At 35.8% G+C, this 17538-nt stretch overlaps 1 protein-coding gene across 3 annotated transcripts; it reads right to left on the bottom strand.

The window, feature by feature from the left end:
- Positions 1–1503: 1503 nt before the first annotated feature.
- LOC18423087 (N-terminal nucleophile aminohydrolases (Ntn hydrolases) superfamily protein) lies at positions 1504–16770 on the bottom strand. 3 transcript variants are annotated; one of them, XM_006827685.4, is made up of 11 exons: positions 16068–16770; positions 14176–14226; positions 12966–13086; positions 12558–12642; positions 9810–9891; positions 9509–9647; positions 8168–8331; positions 7275–7438; positions 4209–4332; positions 3707–3811; positions 1504–1761 (listed from the first exon to the last, which is right to left on the bottom strand). In XM_006827685.4, exons 1-11 carry the CDS (start codon positions 16194–16196, stop codon positions 1675–1677), a joined length of 1251 nt encoding a protein of 416 aa, XP_006827748.4. In that variant the 5' UTR covers positions 16197–16770; the 3' UTR covers positions 1504–1674. The 3 variants fall into 3 exon arrangements, 2 of the variants coding, with proteins under 2 accessions (XP_006827748.4, XP_020526606.2); XR_002281963.2 differs by lacking the exon at positions 4209–4332; XM_020670947.2 differs by lacking the exons at positions 4209–4332; positions 7275–7438.
- Positions 16771–17538: the final 768 nt, after the last annotated feature.

Below are 17538 nucleotides of genomic sequence, written 5' to 3'. Positions count from 1 at the left end.
CAGGGATAATTAGCAGGGTGACTTTAGAGTTTATACTGTGTTTATCTTGTATCGATTGGGTTAGTTTAATGGATATAATTAGGATAAGGGTAAATTTAGAATAGAGTTTATCTTTATCAACAATAACCAACTTGAGAGGGTTTTTGGTAATACATAAGAGGGAAAACTTGGCTATCTAGGAGCCTGTAGATATAAGAGAGAGAAAATAGGAATAAGTGTAGAGAGAAGCTTTCTATTAGTTATCTTATTTTAATCTATTTAAAAGGACATCTCCTTTCATTGTAAATCAGTCTATGAATTGAATAAAAATTGATCTATTGAAAAAGATTGTTTTGAGAGTGGATTCTCTTGCAGACCTTTGAGAGATGATATTTTTTTCTTCATTCTTTTTATTGTCAATTTTATGGTTTTATTTTCTCCCTGCATCAGAAAGCCTAGAGAAAAAAAAGTTTTGTTAGATTGGCAACCAGCATAAAATGTTTGCCACGTATATTTTGATGAATATCAATCTAATTAAAAAGAGGTTATCTAATGTCTATTATACCCCAAAACCACCAAAGCTAACAAGGGCCAAGGGGTATTAATATTTCTACAAAAAACCACCCTTAATTCCCTAGAGGCAACTATATGAGTGCAGTGTTGCCATTTGGCAAAGATATAATTGAAATTTGAAATTTTTTTCTTATGAAAACAACCATATATTAGAGTGTCATGGTTGCCAATTAGGAAATATCCTTGGCCTTTCAATAAAAAGGTATGGTTTGTAGGAAGTTGAGGCCCTAAACAAAGTAAGGCAAGGCATACCTCTAAATTGTCTCAAAAGAAGATTTTTCACTTGCAATCATATATATGATGGCCTGATATTTTATTTTCATCTCTGATTACAAAAATTTAAGCATAAAAAACAAAATAGATCGAGCAAATCTATAAACAATTGAAAATATTGAAAATTGACATCGCAAATAATGCAATACAAAATGCATTGTTTCACCGACTTGAAATCCATTTTTTTCCACGTCCATATATTTCGAAGTCAAGATGATCAATTTCAAAAGTTTTTTTTAATCGAAACAACCCTTACTTTTGAATTTTTGAGGTGCACCTTAATTTGATTTTTCAGTGCCTCACTCTTATAAAAACTTTTTCTTTTAGTAAAAACTTCAACTATACCTTTACAGAATGATAGAATAACCATCTAATGTAATTTTGCCTATGATGAAGAAAGAATTTCCTATATGAAAAAAAAAAAATCTATACCCATTTCTTTCTAATGTTAAGCTTAGCAATTTTAAGATATGCCTGACATTAAAGAGCTTATTAAAGGGAGGGAGGGGTGGGAAGAAGGGTTGAAGAAGAAAAACAGACAAATAAAATTATTTATTTGTGGTACAAGGAGGTTGGGTACCCATGGTTGTTTGGTTTGCGATCAGCCTAATGGGGTTTGTGTTATTCACTATGCTTAAAGTTCAAATGAAAATCTTAAAGTTTGTAAAACACCACAAGTTAAAAGTGACTGTAACCTCCTTGTACCAAAGATAAATTATCTTTTATACAATCCTAACTCAAAAATATAAAATGATTGAGTACGACATTGTTATCTCCAAGAAATTCTGCATACAGTAAACATTCGGTTAATAATTGAAATAATCCAATATCCCTTATTTTTAATGTTAGTTATTCCATAGTAGCTAGGTCGAAGCGTGCCCCAAAATGATCAACTTCTTTGCTATTTGTAGCTCTGGAGCTACTCAAGATTGATACCTACATGGACATCACAACAATAATAGATTATTACCATAAGTGCAAGCAATAAGATTGTTTCTCTTATAAAAAATAAAGACACAAATTCAATACTCAAATAAGCCAGGAAAAAGTTTATATTAAGTTTAAAATGTAAAATTATGATACACCTGAAAAATCCATAAAAAAAAAAATCAGATTTGACATTAGGAAACCAACTAATCAATAATCTCGCATATTAAGCTGTATGGACATGGGAAAAAAATTCCAGTCCCAAAAATGATAAATCTTGGGACACATTATCTAGACAATTCATTTTCAAGATTTTCAAGATTTTCATGTATTTATCGATTTACTTCATTGAACCACTTTTTGAAGTTTAAAATTTTATAATTAGAAATGATGCATCTTATGGCAAAGTGCGCCTTCTTTTAATTGGTTAACGTTGCAACCTTATGCAAACTCACCCCATAAGCAATGTTCGAACGAAAAATATACAACGAAAAATATATATGGTCTAGCCCGACTATAGAATATTTGGTCTAGCCCCCCAAAAAAACATAGGATGATTTTTTCACTTGAAAACTTTCGCATCTTCTTTGATTCACAATGTGACTGATTCCCAAAAGAAATACCAATATATATATATATATATATATATATATATATATTAAAAACATCTATAGGCAAAAATAAATATTGTTTCACCCTGCCACGAACATGTTATGTCCGTGCGGTTTATTGAATGGACCCGCAATGGACGGCACAATGTCCATGATGCTTCCGCGTAAATTTTTGACCGTTTATCCACGCCGTTCGATTTTTTCGAACGGTGATGAGCCTATAGGCAAAATCATTGTAATTGATCTTGGGGAATTAGAGATCCCAAATAATTAGGATAAAGACTTAATGCTGATGATGATGATCTTGGGTTACTAGATATCTAGAAATTTTCTGATCAAACAATCCCATTTGAAAAGCTAGACCGCCTAACCATATGGTCAGGCTAGACCACCTAATTTGCAGCCATATTTAAAGGTGGAACATATACTATGACTAATACCACCATATCAACGGATGCCATAGGGATGCATCCCTGTAATATGAATGGGTTGGGCCACAATGATGTGAATCCGCCAAACCGTCACCGTCCATCCCATTGATGGCATTAATCAATCAAGTGTTCAGATAATTCCTCCACCATCACCGTCCATCCCATTGATGGCATCATAATCCCATGACTATACTGTTGAAATGACATACGAGTAATTGCATATGGATCAATCAATCTGAAAAATGGAACAAAATCTTAGAGGTGGCAATGGACCCAATCCGGGTCGGGTATGGGTCCAAAAATTGGACATTGTGGGTCGGATCTAGGCTCAAATCTTGGACGTAAACACTATTCGTGTCCGGGTCCGGGGTCCAATCAGGTCAAGTTTGGATCCGGGTCCGGTAATATTTTTCGGATCCCAATACATAAAACATAATTAAATACATTGATATTTTAATTTTTGGGTCGGGTCCAATTAAGTACGGGTCCCACACTATATTTTCGAGTCTGTGTCCAGGTCTGGTCAGGTTTGGGTTCAGGTCCGGGCCCAGGTCCCATATCATTTTTTGAGTCTGGCCTGACCCGTCCCAGCCCGTTGCCACCCCTACAAAACCTGTGGGCTGATGTTGGTGGGTGCAAATTAAAGCCAATAATGTTTGTGAATGCACTCGAGCTTTTGAATTGTGTTGATCTATACATAAATACCCATAGAAATGCATAAAAGATGTGCATGCATAGGTGCTTCGACATATGCAAAAATATTCTCATTAATCCATATATAAAGCGTATAAGAAAACAACAGCAAGCACATTTGTGTATGAATTGGACATTCAGAAGGCTCATGAACATAACTCAAACTTAGAACTGCAAACCCGGAATATCATAACTAAATAAGAGTTTCAAATGCCATACCTTAGGTCGATTCATTGAGCTCCCATAATATCCAATTCCAAACGATGAGGACGAGTATGCAGCAACGAGCTCTACTGCACTTAGTCGTTCTGAGTTACTCGAGTGCTACAGCACCAAAAAGCAACTCATAATGTCTATCGCTTCAAATAAAGATCACTTGACCAATTTACCAAAACTCTAAGAAAGGAACAAGTAAATGATATCTGGATGAAAATTATAACTTGATTCCGTGTGTGTGGGTGTGACAGAGAGAGAGAGAGAGAATTGGTGTTTGGAACCTATACACTGTAAATTTTCAATCGATTACATGTGTTCTATGTATGCTCGAGAGAGAAGCCAACTTCGAAGTACGACCATAATTTTTCTGTTTTTCGCTTTCAACTAGTTTGTATGATAGAAACCTTGAACCACCCAACCTGTCATCCCTCATCCAAACCAGGTTAACACTGCTGGAGCAGTGGTCCTAGAGTCCAGAACTAAATATTATAGAAGCCTAACTCACTTCCTTGTGAATGTCAGCTTGGACAAGTAACACTCCTGACCCTCTATCTTCAAATTCTTGAGCCCGATCTTTGAGTATCGCTTTCAATATCTTTGTACATGCAGAGGTAGGACCAGCCTGTGATCTACCAATCAGAGATGACAAAATTCAGTATCCTATGAAGAAAAGTATCTTATGCAGATAAGAACAGAGTCTGCCCCCACAGTTGCATATTTTTGCAGATGCATTCACACAGTTGCACGTACCCAACAAAATCAAGTGTTCATATGATTTATAGAAACCTAATGAAAATGGTGAAAAGCCAGATTGTGCAACTATGACCAGAAAAACCCTGAATCTGGGAAATGAATTCCCATAAAGATGAAGTCCGTCATTGGAAGGGGGAGAGACAGCGAGAGAGAGCCAATTAATGAGATCCTACAAAATCCAATTGATGAGATCCTACAAAACCTCAAAGATAGAGAGAGAGAGAGATAGTGAGAGAGAGTGGAGAAGATCCTACAAGAACTCAAAAGTTAACCATGCATGTGAATTGTGTATACCAAGAAGGGTGAGAGAGAAACAAGACGGGTAAACTGTGTGTGTGTGAGAGAGAAAGAGAGAAACAGAGCGCCAAGAAGGGTGGCCCCTGTGTGTGTATGTGAGCACACCCCCGCACATGCGTGAGAAAGATAGAGAGAGAAGATGGTTAACCCTTGTGTGCATGTGTGAGAGAGAGCACTAACTTATTCTTCGGTTTACTCTTTCTGTTTTTCTAAAAATTTGAGTTAGACCCATTTTAACTCAGGAATCTTAGCATGTGACCTTCCATGCTAGCCAACTTGGCCGTGGGGATCACAGTGAAACCATCAGTGGGATGGTTAACAGGAGTTGACATGTGGATGTGCACCTGAGGCACAGCGTGATGCAACCGAGTGAATTGATGGACCTAGGTGTAAAAATGGAATCTTTCATTTTCTTTCTTTTATCAATTTATTCCCAAGACGAAGTTAATGTTATGTGGAATGAGATAACTAATAGTATTACAAAAGAGGCAAAAGAAGTTTTAACATAAGCTAGGGGCAAAGACATTCAAATAAGGAAACTTGGCGGTGGAATGATAAAGTTCAAAAGGCTATTAGTAAAAAAAGGATCATGCTATAAACCTTAATAATGGACTCGAAATGATCAAAACTTAGAAGATTATCAAAATACTAAGAAAATATTAAGGCTAAGTTTAAGGAATATGATCTATACCACAAGTTGGGGTAAAAGAAGGCAAAAAAGATATCTTCAAACTAGAAAAAAATGATGGAAAGTATGGAAACACAGTGTTAGGTTGAACCTTTGACATAAATGAGGTTAGAGGTCATAGATACATTCATAGGATTAGGATATATGAAGTGAAAGAAGCTTTGAGAAAGATGAAGACAGTAAAGGCTTTACGACCAAATGGTATCCCAATAGAAATTTAGAAGTGTACGGGAAAGATTGGCATTATTCTAATTGACCAAGCTCTTTAACAACATAGTGAGAACAAAGAAAATGTCAGATAAATAGAGAAAAAGTATTGTGGTACCTATTTACAAGAATAAAGGAGACATACAAAATTGTACGAACTATCAAGGAATCAAACTTTTAAGCCACATTATAAAGTTGTGGGAGAGAGTGATTGAGCCACAACTAAGACATAAAACAAGTATATCAGAAAAAATATTTTGGTTTCATGCCAGGGACGTCAACAATTGAGGTTATTTCCCTATTTAAGGGAATTGATTGAGAAGTAGAGAAATAAATAGACGTCCACATAGTCTTTACTGATTTAGAGAAAGCATACGATAAGATATCTAGAGCGTTAATTTGGTAGGTATTGGAAAAGAAAGAGTTTGTAGAGGATATATCATCAAAGTGAGAAATATGTACAAGGGAGCACTAACTAGTATCCAGACAACTATTGAAGAGAAGCGAGTTTTCAATGACAGTAGGCCTACATCAAGGGTCAACATTGAGGCCATATCTCTTTGCTTTGGTTATATACGAGTTAACTAGACATCTATAGGATGAGGCACATAGTTTTGATTGATGAGACTAGAGAAGGTGTCAACTTAAAGTTAAAATTTTGGGGGGATGCTCGAGAATCTAAAAGTTTTAAATTAGTTGAACTAAGAGAAAATATATGGAATGCAAGTTTAGCAATAATAAGAGTAGAAACACGGTAGTAGTTAGGAAAAGAGCCCAGGCTTAATTGGTTAGCACTTGATGATTTGCAACTTTACGTCCTAGGCTCAATTCCTACCAAGGGTTGGGGCCCTCTCCCCACTGACTCATCCAAAAAATAAAAGAAACATGGTAGTAGTTAATATTGGTGGCCAAGAAATACCTAAAATAGATTATTATCGATATTAAAGGTCAATAATTCATGAGAATAGAGATTGAGGAAGACGTTACAAATAGAATTAGAGTTGGATGGGCACCATACAGATGTTCTTCTGAAGTTTTATGCGATCACCGCAATAACAATGAAACTGAAAGGGAAGTTTTACAAGAAGGTTATAAGACTGGTGATGTTTTATGGGATAGAATGTTGGGCAGTCAAGAACCAACATATCCATAGACTGAGTCTAGCTGAAATGAGGATGTTGAGATAGATGAGTAGCAAGACAAGAAAAGATAGAATTCATAATGAATGTATCTAAGGAAACTCAAGGGTGGCTCAAATAGACAATAAGACGAGGGAAAGTACACTTAGGTGGACTAACCATGTGCAATGTCAACTTAGAACAACACCGGTTAGGGGAAGCAATTTGGTTCAAGTAAAAATCCCTAAAGGGGAAGGGGAAGGTCTTTTAGGACATGGATAGCACTAGTGAAAACAGATATGGTGTTATGCTCAAACTGACATTAAGGCCCTTGATAAAGTGGAATCGTAGAACTGGATTCATATAGCCGACCCCAAATAGTTGGGATAAGATTCGGATGATGATGAATCATAGCAATAACAAAAGCAGTCTTTCATTTTTTTTCTCGATAATAAAAAATATGATCTTTTATTCCAAGTGGAAAATGGATTATGAAGCAAGGACATACAATGATGACGACAAGCAACATTCACGTGCAGCAAATCCTCTCATTAAATTTTCTCCAGCACCACTAACACAGCAACCAACTGGGAAAGGTGCACCAAAGGGACCTTTTGAGTCAGCCCAGCATCCACAACCATACATTGCTGCTAGTCCAACACGCCCTTTGACCTGTCATAGGGCACAAAAGCGATAGTTCTCAACATTAATGCAATTATATAATAATTTTAATTAGGGCATAGGAGCACCAATTACTGGAGCCTAAGAGAAGTTATATTATTATATACGATAATAGTAGAGCTCCTTTGCTCTTTTACTTTCAAGGAAGAAGAGGGGCCATCTATTGATTGTTTGTAACTATTGTATGCTTGTTCACTTCCTTTATTTCTTCACGACCGAAAGATTTTAAATAAGAAAAAATGAGAGTTAGAATCAATCGCTATCTAGAAATGTGTATACAGTTTTCCTCAAAAACAATTGTGTGCACGGTCAATAGCTCGTTGCTGGTCATTTAAATGAATCAATAAAGAGTAAGATTCTACTAAAATGAAAAACCTTGACCTCTCAGTGGGGCGTTTGTTGATTTCCTCTGGTTATGTTCCTTTTTGCCTCCGTGTATCTTGCCTTGTGGGTCTCCAAATTAATAACTTCATTAAAATGAGTATACACTCGTTTAAATGTAAAGCTCCTCGAATTAAAAAACATTGCATATGTTTACGTGAGCTGGGAAAAATTGGCAAGAAATAACAAAATTTTCATGTGGTTAACTATCAAAACGAATCCTAGCAATACATACTAGACACAATAAATAATACTAATCCCAATATATATATTGGAAACAATATACAAACAAAAGGATTGGCAGTGATGGATGCAAAAACTTGCTCACACGTCCATTACCTTCAGTGCAATTCCACCACTTGAGGCCCCCGACGCCACATGTCCCAGAGAGTCAACACAAATAGCTCCCACAGTGTCCATAATGGCATCCTTGTTAACTTCAACCTCCAAAATCTCCATGCTTCCATTACCATTTCCTTTTTCAGGAAATAGTTGAGCTTCACCTGGATTTGAAAAACAGGAAATTGTGATCATGATAATTAAATAATTTCCTAGTTCCCACTTCCAAGCATGATATTTTCTAAGAAAATAACTGTGTGAGCTAACATGTAAGTGGAACTCAAATTTTCCTTTTGAACTTATCCTCCTAAGAGAGTTTTTTTTTTTTTAAACTGTTATCCTCCCAAGAGAGTTGAGTTCAGTCTGTGACTTTTATGGAGGCCCATTATGGACAGAACATTTCTGTTCCAACTCCTACAAAATTCTGTGTTAAATAACTATTTTTCACTTTTGAAAGGAAAAATGATTGCACTAAGCCTCATATCATTACTGGAAACTTCAGATATGGTCCTATGATCATGACTAAATTGTAGCTGAACTCATTTGTAGGTGAATATGAAAATGCAAAAGGATCCACAAATCTCCACTAAATTAGAATACAGCATATTGTAGAGACCTTATAAAGCAATTAGACAGGAATATCCAGTTACACAAGCTTGGGAAACCTAATAATAAGGATACAATCCTAGGTGGGGAGCAGCCAATCATTCAGCATTAATGCTATGTCACTTCTAACAATGGGAAGATTGAGAACGCTCATAAATTATTGGCAAAAGAAAATTAAGCAACTTCGACACAATCTTATCACCTGAAGTTATAATAAAAGACGCCTTTCTGAACACATCAACGAGTTAGAATCTCTAACTTGACTCTGTCCACCAGTATGGAAGACATTTTTTACACACTCTTTCATGGAATAAAATGCTAACTGCTATGAGTGTCAACTTCCTAACGCAGTACACACTTGTGTTGCTCTTTCACTTAACAACATAATCACCTATAAAAAGTGCTACGATTGGGCTTGGGCCTTCTCTTTCCTCATTTTTGATTGAGAGGGCCTAGGAAAAATGATGCCCCAGGTTGGACAGACCAAGGCCTAGATCATCATTCAAAACCATCATAGAGACACAAATTAATGGCACATTCATTTACATTTCCAAATAATCACAGGCAAGATATTCAAGTTGATATGGCCAACAAATCCAAAGTACAGCATACTTTGAAACATAATTAACACACTATCACGGATCTATGTTATACGTTGCTAGAGAGGATGGCAAGTAGCTGACTTTAAGCTAACTTTCAAATGCTCAACCACAAAAATAAAAGAACCACAGTTACCTGAACTTGCCAATGATTGATGCATTGTTCCGGGGCATGAAGGAAGTTCATCTGTGGAAGATCCACCCCCTCTTTTAGCATCATCAAGCATTGCTTTGTATATAAACCATTGTTCTTTTGCCCTTTCAGTCACTAGCCACTATTCATACAGATATTTAAAGAAAGGCTCAGTGAACCAAAGCCAAAGGACATCCTTATTGAATAAACTAAACAAATCTCAATAGGATCTTAATAATTCTAGGTCGAGCAAACAATAACAGAGATTTGTGAAGCCAACAATGACAAGGAATAAGAACTATACTTTATCAACCTCTGCTGAACTTTCTTGAGAAATGATGCCCTTAGACAGAGCCCACTCACGTGCGCCTTCGCCAACCAAGAATCTAGCAAAATATAAATCATGCTTTAGACCTAACAAAAAAAGCTCTTCCTATACATGCCTGACAACTACTGAGTTAAAAAATCAATTATCATGCTTAGAAGTGAATTGAATTATCCAGCATTCCATACAATGAATACAATAAGTGACATGCAATCCACAATTCTAAAGCAATTAACAATTCCAAAGAAAGATTATCCAATTCATGAACTTCTTACGAGGAATGCAAAGGTCCATATGTCACCAGCTCCATATCAGAATTTTAAAGAATAATCCAGCAACATAATTGATGCAAGATTTAGTCCAAACAGTTTTACAAATGATTAAGGCTACAACATACCTACATAGTGAAAGAAATTCCTATCAACCCAGATCCAGCCTAGGTATAACCAAGTAGGTTGAATTATGGACCATTGCATTAGCTCAACGCACAAAACCAAGATGATTGGATACAACAACCAAAGATGTTGAAATACCCTCTAATTGATCATCTCGACATCGAAATGTCCAAATATAGAAAAAAAAAAAATTTTGAGTTACAGAAATAATGCATCTTGGAACAAATTATCTAGACTGTCCATTTTCAAGAGTTGCATACGTTTATAGATCTACTTGATTTTAACAATTTTTGGAGTTAAAAAATTTATATGCCTTAATTGGATTGTTTAAGGTTGCAACCTTATAGAAACCACACCCTATCCCTCTATATATATATATATATATATATATATATATATATATATATATATATATATATATATATATATAGAGAGAGAGAGAGAGAGAGAGAGAGAGAGAGAGAGAGAGATGTGTGTGTGTGTGTGTGGCACCGACCGTGTGGCACCGATCAAGTACAAAACCTGTTAGGAGGTTCGAATTAGTTCAAGTGGAAAGATTGAAAAGAGCAAGGGGTAGGCCCAAAAGGACGTGGTTGGAAGTAGTCCGAAAAGATATGGGGACTTATGAGCCCACTGAGGATATGACCTTTAATAGAGGAAAATGGAGAACTAGGATTCATGTAGCCGACCTCAATTAATTGGGAAAAGGCTAAAATGATGATGATGATATACATATATATATATATATATATATATATATATATACACACACGAACACAGGCACACGCATATAAGTGTTTGTATATTTGTATAGGTATTTGCATCCCACTCCTCTATTATAAATCTCAAATTAATCCGTCAATCATAGACAACTTGACAAACAAAAAAAGCATAAGTAGACAAATCCATAGTAACAACTCATTTTGAAAAGTTGTATATATAATTACTGAAAGTGAAATAGAAAAGTGCTGGTACTTCATTTGATAATTAATAGCAAAAATAACGGACCTTGCACTCCAGAAAAACCATTCTACAAAATGAAAGAAAGTCTAGATCACTACCTAAAGCTGATTAAATCAGAGCACTACATAAATAAAATACTAATGGATTGCTATGGAATAAATCATTTTAACGAAGAAAAAGGAAAAAAAAAAACAAGAAAAGAAAAGAAATGGACAGAACAAGCTTGTATGTACAAGGAGCTTTAGGGCTTGAAAATGTATGGCACTAAATTACAAATTGCATATATATGCTATACGACCACAAATATAATAAGCGCACACAACATAATAATAGCAAGGGATGCCAGGCTCAAGCAAAGAAATGAGGAGAACAGATATTAAGGGAGATGAATATAGCTCAAGGAAAAGTATACTATAATCCAGGGGACAACAGTAGATAGAACTCGAAAGTGACAGCCGTTACCCGTTCCCACTGGTGAATGGTGGAATTTAACTGGATTAGGCTCAAGGCATTCGACTACGCACACTGCAGCCTCATGGTACCATGTGACATTGTTGTTTGTGGATTGTGGTACACTTTACTCCTACATAAATGCACACCTAAAATGGACTTCTCTTTCATTTGATCCAACTGTAAGAAGACAGTGTCATCTAAAATGGAGGGCTCTTTTCACACAATTATATTAAACAAAAAATATGTTGGAAAACAGTAAAATGGCTCAAGGAAAAACAGACATAAAAATGCACAACACAATGCATAACTTTCAGTCACAAAGAATAAAATGCATATATAAATCAAATAACATAAATGGTCAAAAAATAAAATTAAATACATGATATAATATCTTTAATAAAAACTGTGCAGAAGTATTTATGGTCCCTTCCAATAAAGCAGCAGATATTAAATATTTAGTTAATTAATAAGTCAGTAGCATGGAAACATAACTGTCATTCATAAATGTGGAACTTCATAATTTGTCACAAAATAAAGTCAAAGAGATCATCATCATCAGAGAATAAAGTTAAAGAGATGACCATGTACAATCATCATCATCATTTTAACCTTTTCTCAATTAATTGGGGTTGGCTATATGAATCTTGGTTTTCCATTCTGCGCTATTGAAAGCCATATCCTTTAACTAATGAGCAGTATTTTAGTCCTTTTAACAAATAAGTATCTCTTTCATAAAGAAATCATTGGCATAGAAGTATTTGTTTATTTGCCAGTATTCAAAGTGTAATATTCATTTGTAAATAAGCAAATCTTGATGCCAGTCATACAATATATTGAAATCCAGAAACTGCACAGAAGAATATAACCCTATTAAGCAAGAAAAATCCATTTCAAAAGGATTGCAAAAAACAATTACATGGGTGGAATTCGACCAAGGAGTTGAGGTCCCTCAAGATGTTCCTTCGCCAAATGTGCAGCGATCTCGATAGCATTCCGTAGGCCTGGTCTACAAATTAATAAATTGGATATTCAGGCATCAAAAGCTGGGTATTCGAAATTAGATACAGATCGATATGGAGAATACACCTAAAACTTAGACTCGACCATGAACCAACCAAACCAAGAGCAAACAAGAAGGAAGAAGAAAAAACCATTTTGGGATTGGGCTTGGAATTGATTAGTTAAGATCTTAATGACTACAATACTATACCCCAAGTTCAAATCGTATAGTACTACCCAAGAAAAGAATTATACAAGACACATAATCCTCCCTTAGCATGTAAACTGCATAAGAATCCAGTGGACCCAATTAAATACTTGATACCTGGTACTGCTCCAACAGCTCCAAATGCACCAGAATGTCCATCCATAATACTAGCATCACATTCTACACTGCCATCTTCAGTTAAATTTGAACCTCTTCCTGCATTGGTGCTTGCATCATCCTAAAACAAAAAAGAATAAATATAACAGTGTGATGATTTTTATAGTCATAGTCTCAACAAACTTACATAAGATTGTGTAAATGGATCAGGCTATGGCACAAAATGAATTCCCATACAACAAAATGAATCCCCTTTGTGTATGACACAATTCACAACAAGTCTGATTTCTAATCCTTAAAATAAATGGTCAACAATTTCCTCAAAAAAAACAATGGTCAATAACATGAGCTATGCCAAATAATAATTCCATAAGAAGAAAAAGAAATGAGAGTGAATTACTTAATAAAATATAGTTATGAATAATTATACAATAAAACGATATATACATAATCTATCTGTAGTTTACTTTATCTTTAAATTTTGATAATATTAAAAAAATAAGTATGATAAATCCAAATATAAGAAATACTCTCTCCTAGGAATTGACAAAAAAGCAAAACTACCGTGAATACTGAATGATATCAAACAATTTAGTTTAGTGAAACAGTTTGGCCAGACTTAGTTGTTTAAATGATAAATGGAATTATTAGGAAGAAAACAACCACAGCAGCTTCCCGAATTATATCTTATAATTTACTTCATCATCATATTTCAAGCAAGAGTTATGTAACAATGATGGGAAAGCCTAATTATCATAAATTTTGCAATTAAGAAAAGAAAAAGAGAGGCTCATACAGCTTGCACAATCTTTGGAATTGAAGAATTGGGGATGAAATTTCAAAATGTAGGAATTGAGCTTCCAATGAGACTTCAATTGTCTTCCCAACAGGAAAGGGAGTCAATGGCACAAGCCCTTCAAACGTAGCTTTCTTCAAGCTTTGCTAAAAACCATATTCGACCAATCAAAAGAATAAGGAATTTATCAAGATACCGACCCCAAAAAAAAAAGGACATCTTCAAAAGCTTACTCTTTATTGGAAGCCTATGGCCAACAACTAAGATTAAAGAAAAATTATCACCAACTTATTGAACAAGGAAAATGAACAGGATAGTTAGATATACACAAAGCTTAAAAATGAAAATAAGGTATAATGAGAATAAGGAAAGAACAAATATAGGCTAGAAGCAAATGAAGAATCGAGTCCTTACTTCCAATACTTTAATGGCAGCTGATGCAGCATCAATGCATTCGCCAGATTCCTGCATACCATAAAAGTAAAGTAATGCAATAAATTGCTAACAAATATTTGGTTTTATCATGAGTTGTTATTCTCTCATTATATATACCACTTGCAATTAAACAGAGTTTTTGTTTTGAGTGCTTAATCTCTCAATCAGGGTTCTTAAAATCAGATCGGTACCTGAATCCACAAGGCACCAATTCCCAATCCACTGATCTAAATCAGCGATTCACTGATCTGGATTGGTGTAGGAACTATGAACACAACTAACAACCAAAAAAAATAGTTAAAATCAGAAGGTTCTAACTACTAGCTACTTGTCAAAGCCCTTGTTTCATTTGACGTTGCTACTACTAGCTTTGCCTGTTGCCTCTACCGGCTCTGCTAGGCTACACATCAAGCTGCTTGAGAGGGCTTTGAAACTTCCAATAGTTTAGGGGACTTTTTTTGCCAATGTCAAAAAAATTAAGTGAGTTTTGCGACACTAAACATAAAAGTGGGAGTTAAAGAGGACTTTTTGCAGTTGCAAAGCACTCTTAAACTTGTGCTCCGCAACAGCACAAAGCGCAGCCAATAGTTTGACCTTGCTACCACTGACTTTGCTCATTGTTTGCCTTGCCACTGGCTTTGCCCATTGCTACCACTGCTCGAGTGGAGTCATCTTTCATGGTAAGCAAATTCCTTGTACCACCAAGCCGATCTTATCATAGTTCACACAAGAACAACAAGCACTTGAGGAACTTTTAGAAAAGAAGACAAACAAAACAAACCTTAAAACTCTTGAAAAATGGCCTTACCAAACGTCTCATTCGAAACAAGGATCCTCAAGGTTCATGTCCAAAAGACAAGAAGGAAATGAGGTATAAAAGATAAGAACAAACTTCAAGCGGCCAGTCCAAAAGACAAGAAGGAAAACAGCACTAGGTATAAAAGGCAGCCAGTTTAGTCTGTGCTTTAGGCCGACGGCAAGCCTACTAGTTGAAATTTCATTATAGAAATTGTTTAATGTCACCTATAATCGCACCTACCCTTGTCTAGATGACTTACATACCGGTTGTGTCTATAAAGCTACTTTTGGGGTTATGTTTCTAATACCTATACCTTTGTGAGATGCTAACGCACATCTAAGTGTCTTTGTAACATAAACACAAAATAATCAATTTTATTCTACAAAAACAATTGCAAGTAAAAATTAAAGCAAAATAAACACATGTGCGATCACTATAAAACATTTCACATGAATCACCAACAAAAAGAGTCACGCGAATTGATTAATTCGAGTTAGTAAGATAACAATTGAGAACTGAGGTAAAAGCAAACTAGACACATAATTGTTGTGGAAAATGTAGAAAAATTTTTAATGTAAAGATCACAATTCACCAAAAAATAGAGTGGGAAACGCCATGTATACAAGGATTTAACGAGGAAAATTGTGGAGAAATAACTGAAATAGCTTAAAAAAAAAGAGGGAGAGAGAAACCTATATTTAATCACATCCAGCAAACAAGCAGCAAACTAGAGAGAAAGCTAAGATGGAAATATAGATGAGTTAGACATTGCCTTTTAAGTGTGACAAATTCTAGAATGATAAAACATTTGAAAATGGAAGAGAGAGAGAGAAGTGAGTTGTAGACATAGAGATTCAATTCTAGGTTAAAATGGGCAAAAGAAGAGAAGAGAGATGGAAACCAGAATGGAGATAATATATGTTAGAGAAAGAGAGAAAAAATATATTAGAGAGAGGTGGGACAATAGAGAGAGAGAGATGGAGAGACATAAAGTGAACTTGAACTTTGATATAATGAAATAATTTTAATGGAGGGAAAGAGAGAGAGAGAGGGAGAGGGATCAGAAAAGGACCTTGGAGAGAATGGAAGCAGCAGCGAGGCAGGCTCTCCTCATGGCTCGCCCGTAGGCTTTGTGGTTGGAAGGGGAATGATAACCAGCCCCCACATGCACTGCCACAAAAAACCGACGGGGCTTCTCCATTATGCCTTCTCTCTCTCTCTCTCTCTCTCTCTCCTGAGATTCAACAAGGTCTCTCTCTCCGGGATCAGCTCACTCCCTTTCTCTCTCTAGGATTTTGCAATAGCTGTCTCTCTCTAGGATCAGAGCTCTCCCTCACTCTCTCTCTCCAGGATATAGCACAGCTCTCTGCTCTCTTCTCTCACTACACCCTGAATCGCAACGGGCTCTCTCACTCCGGGATTCTCTCCCCCTCTCCGCCCTGAGGGTTACCTAGATCTCTCTCTCTAGCCTACCAATGCCTGTCCCTCTCTGTGAGCTTCACCAATGTGGTGCTCTCTCTCTCTAGATTACCTGCCAATAACTTTCTCTCTCTAGAGTATACTCGCTCTTTTAGCAATTTGGAGCTCTCTCTCTCCTATGTGAGCTTTACCAATGCGGTGCTCTCTCTCTAGATTACCTACCAATGTCTGTCTCTCTCTAGAGTATTACGCGCTCATTTACCAATTTGGCGCTCTCTCCTCTGTGAGCTTCACCAACGTGGTGTTCACTCTCTCTCTAGATTACGTACCTATACATCTCTCTCTCTAGAGACTACGCGCTCATTTACACTCGGAGGTCTCTCTCTCTAGAGCACGCGCGCTCGCTCATTCACCAATTGCGAGCCCCCCCGCCCCTCTCTCTCTCTTGCTTTCACCGAGGCCTCTCTCTCCTGAACCAACGGTGGATGTTCCATGGTCCCTGGAGGTGTTTGGCAACACGTATTTTGGGTCCGGGTACCCGAAATTTCTAGTTTGCAGTAGAAGTTCCTTGTTTGCCAACATGAATTTCTTCTAATTTTTCAGCTTAGAAATTTCAATAGGAAAAAGTTTATATAATATTGCAACTAGAATTAAGGTTATCTAAAACTTATTTAATATTTTGTATTTTTTTTGTTTCACCCTAAAACTCATTTTTTGTATTGTTTTAAGCTTATATAATATTTTTTAGATATTCCTCTAAATCTCTACAGTATAAATCCCTATTTTAAATTTTTTATTTTTTTAAATATTTTTTTTAAAAATACATTTCAATCTACATTGCTAATCCAATGATCCAACTCAAATCCCAGATAAACGGTTCACCAAATGGGTTTTGAAACATTGCTTTATACTTTTATGATTTTAGAAAGTCAGTGTAAGATTTGTATAAGGTTCCATCCTTATACTTTCCAGACAATGCTTTATAGTTTTATAACTGATGTGGTTTCTATAAAGCTTAGGCTTATGGAATAAAGTAAAACCTCACCTCAAATGCTCGTCTTGAAAGCACTTTAGACATAAAAAATCTGCATGATGTCTCTAAAATCAATTTTCAAAACTGACTA

This window comes from Amborella trichopoda, chromosome 7 (genome assembly GCF_054954075.1).
Source record: "Amborella trichopoda isolate Santa Cruz 75 chromosome 7, AtrichopodaSantaCruz75HAP2 v2.0, whole genome shotgun sequence".
In the NCBI taxonomy this organism is placed as follows: Eukaryota; Viridiplantae; Streptophyta; class Magnoliopsida; order Amborellales; family Amborellaceae; genus Amborella; species Amborella trichopoda.
The sequence above is the reverse complement of the archived record's forward strand: the minus strand, read 5'-3'. Positions and strand labels throughout refer to the sequence as shown.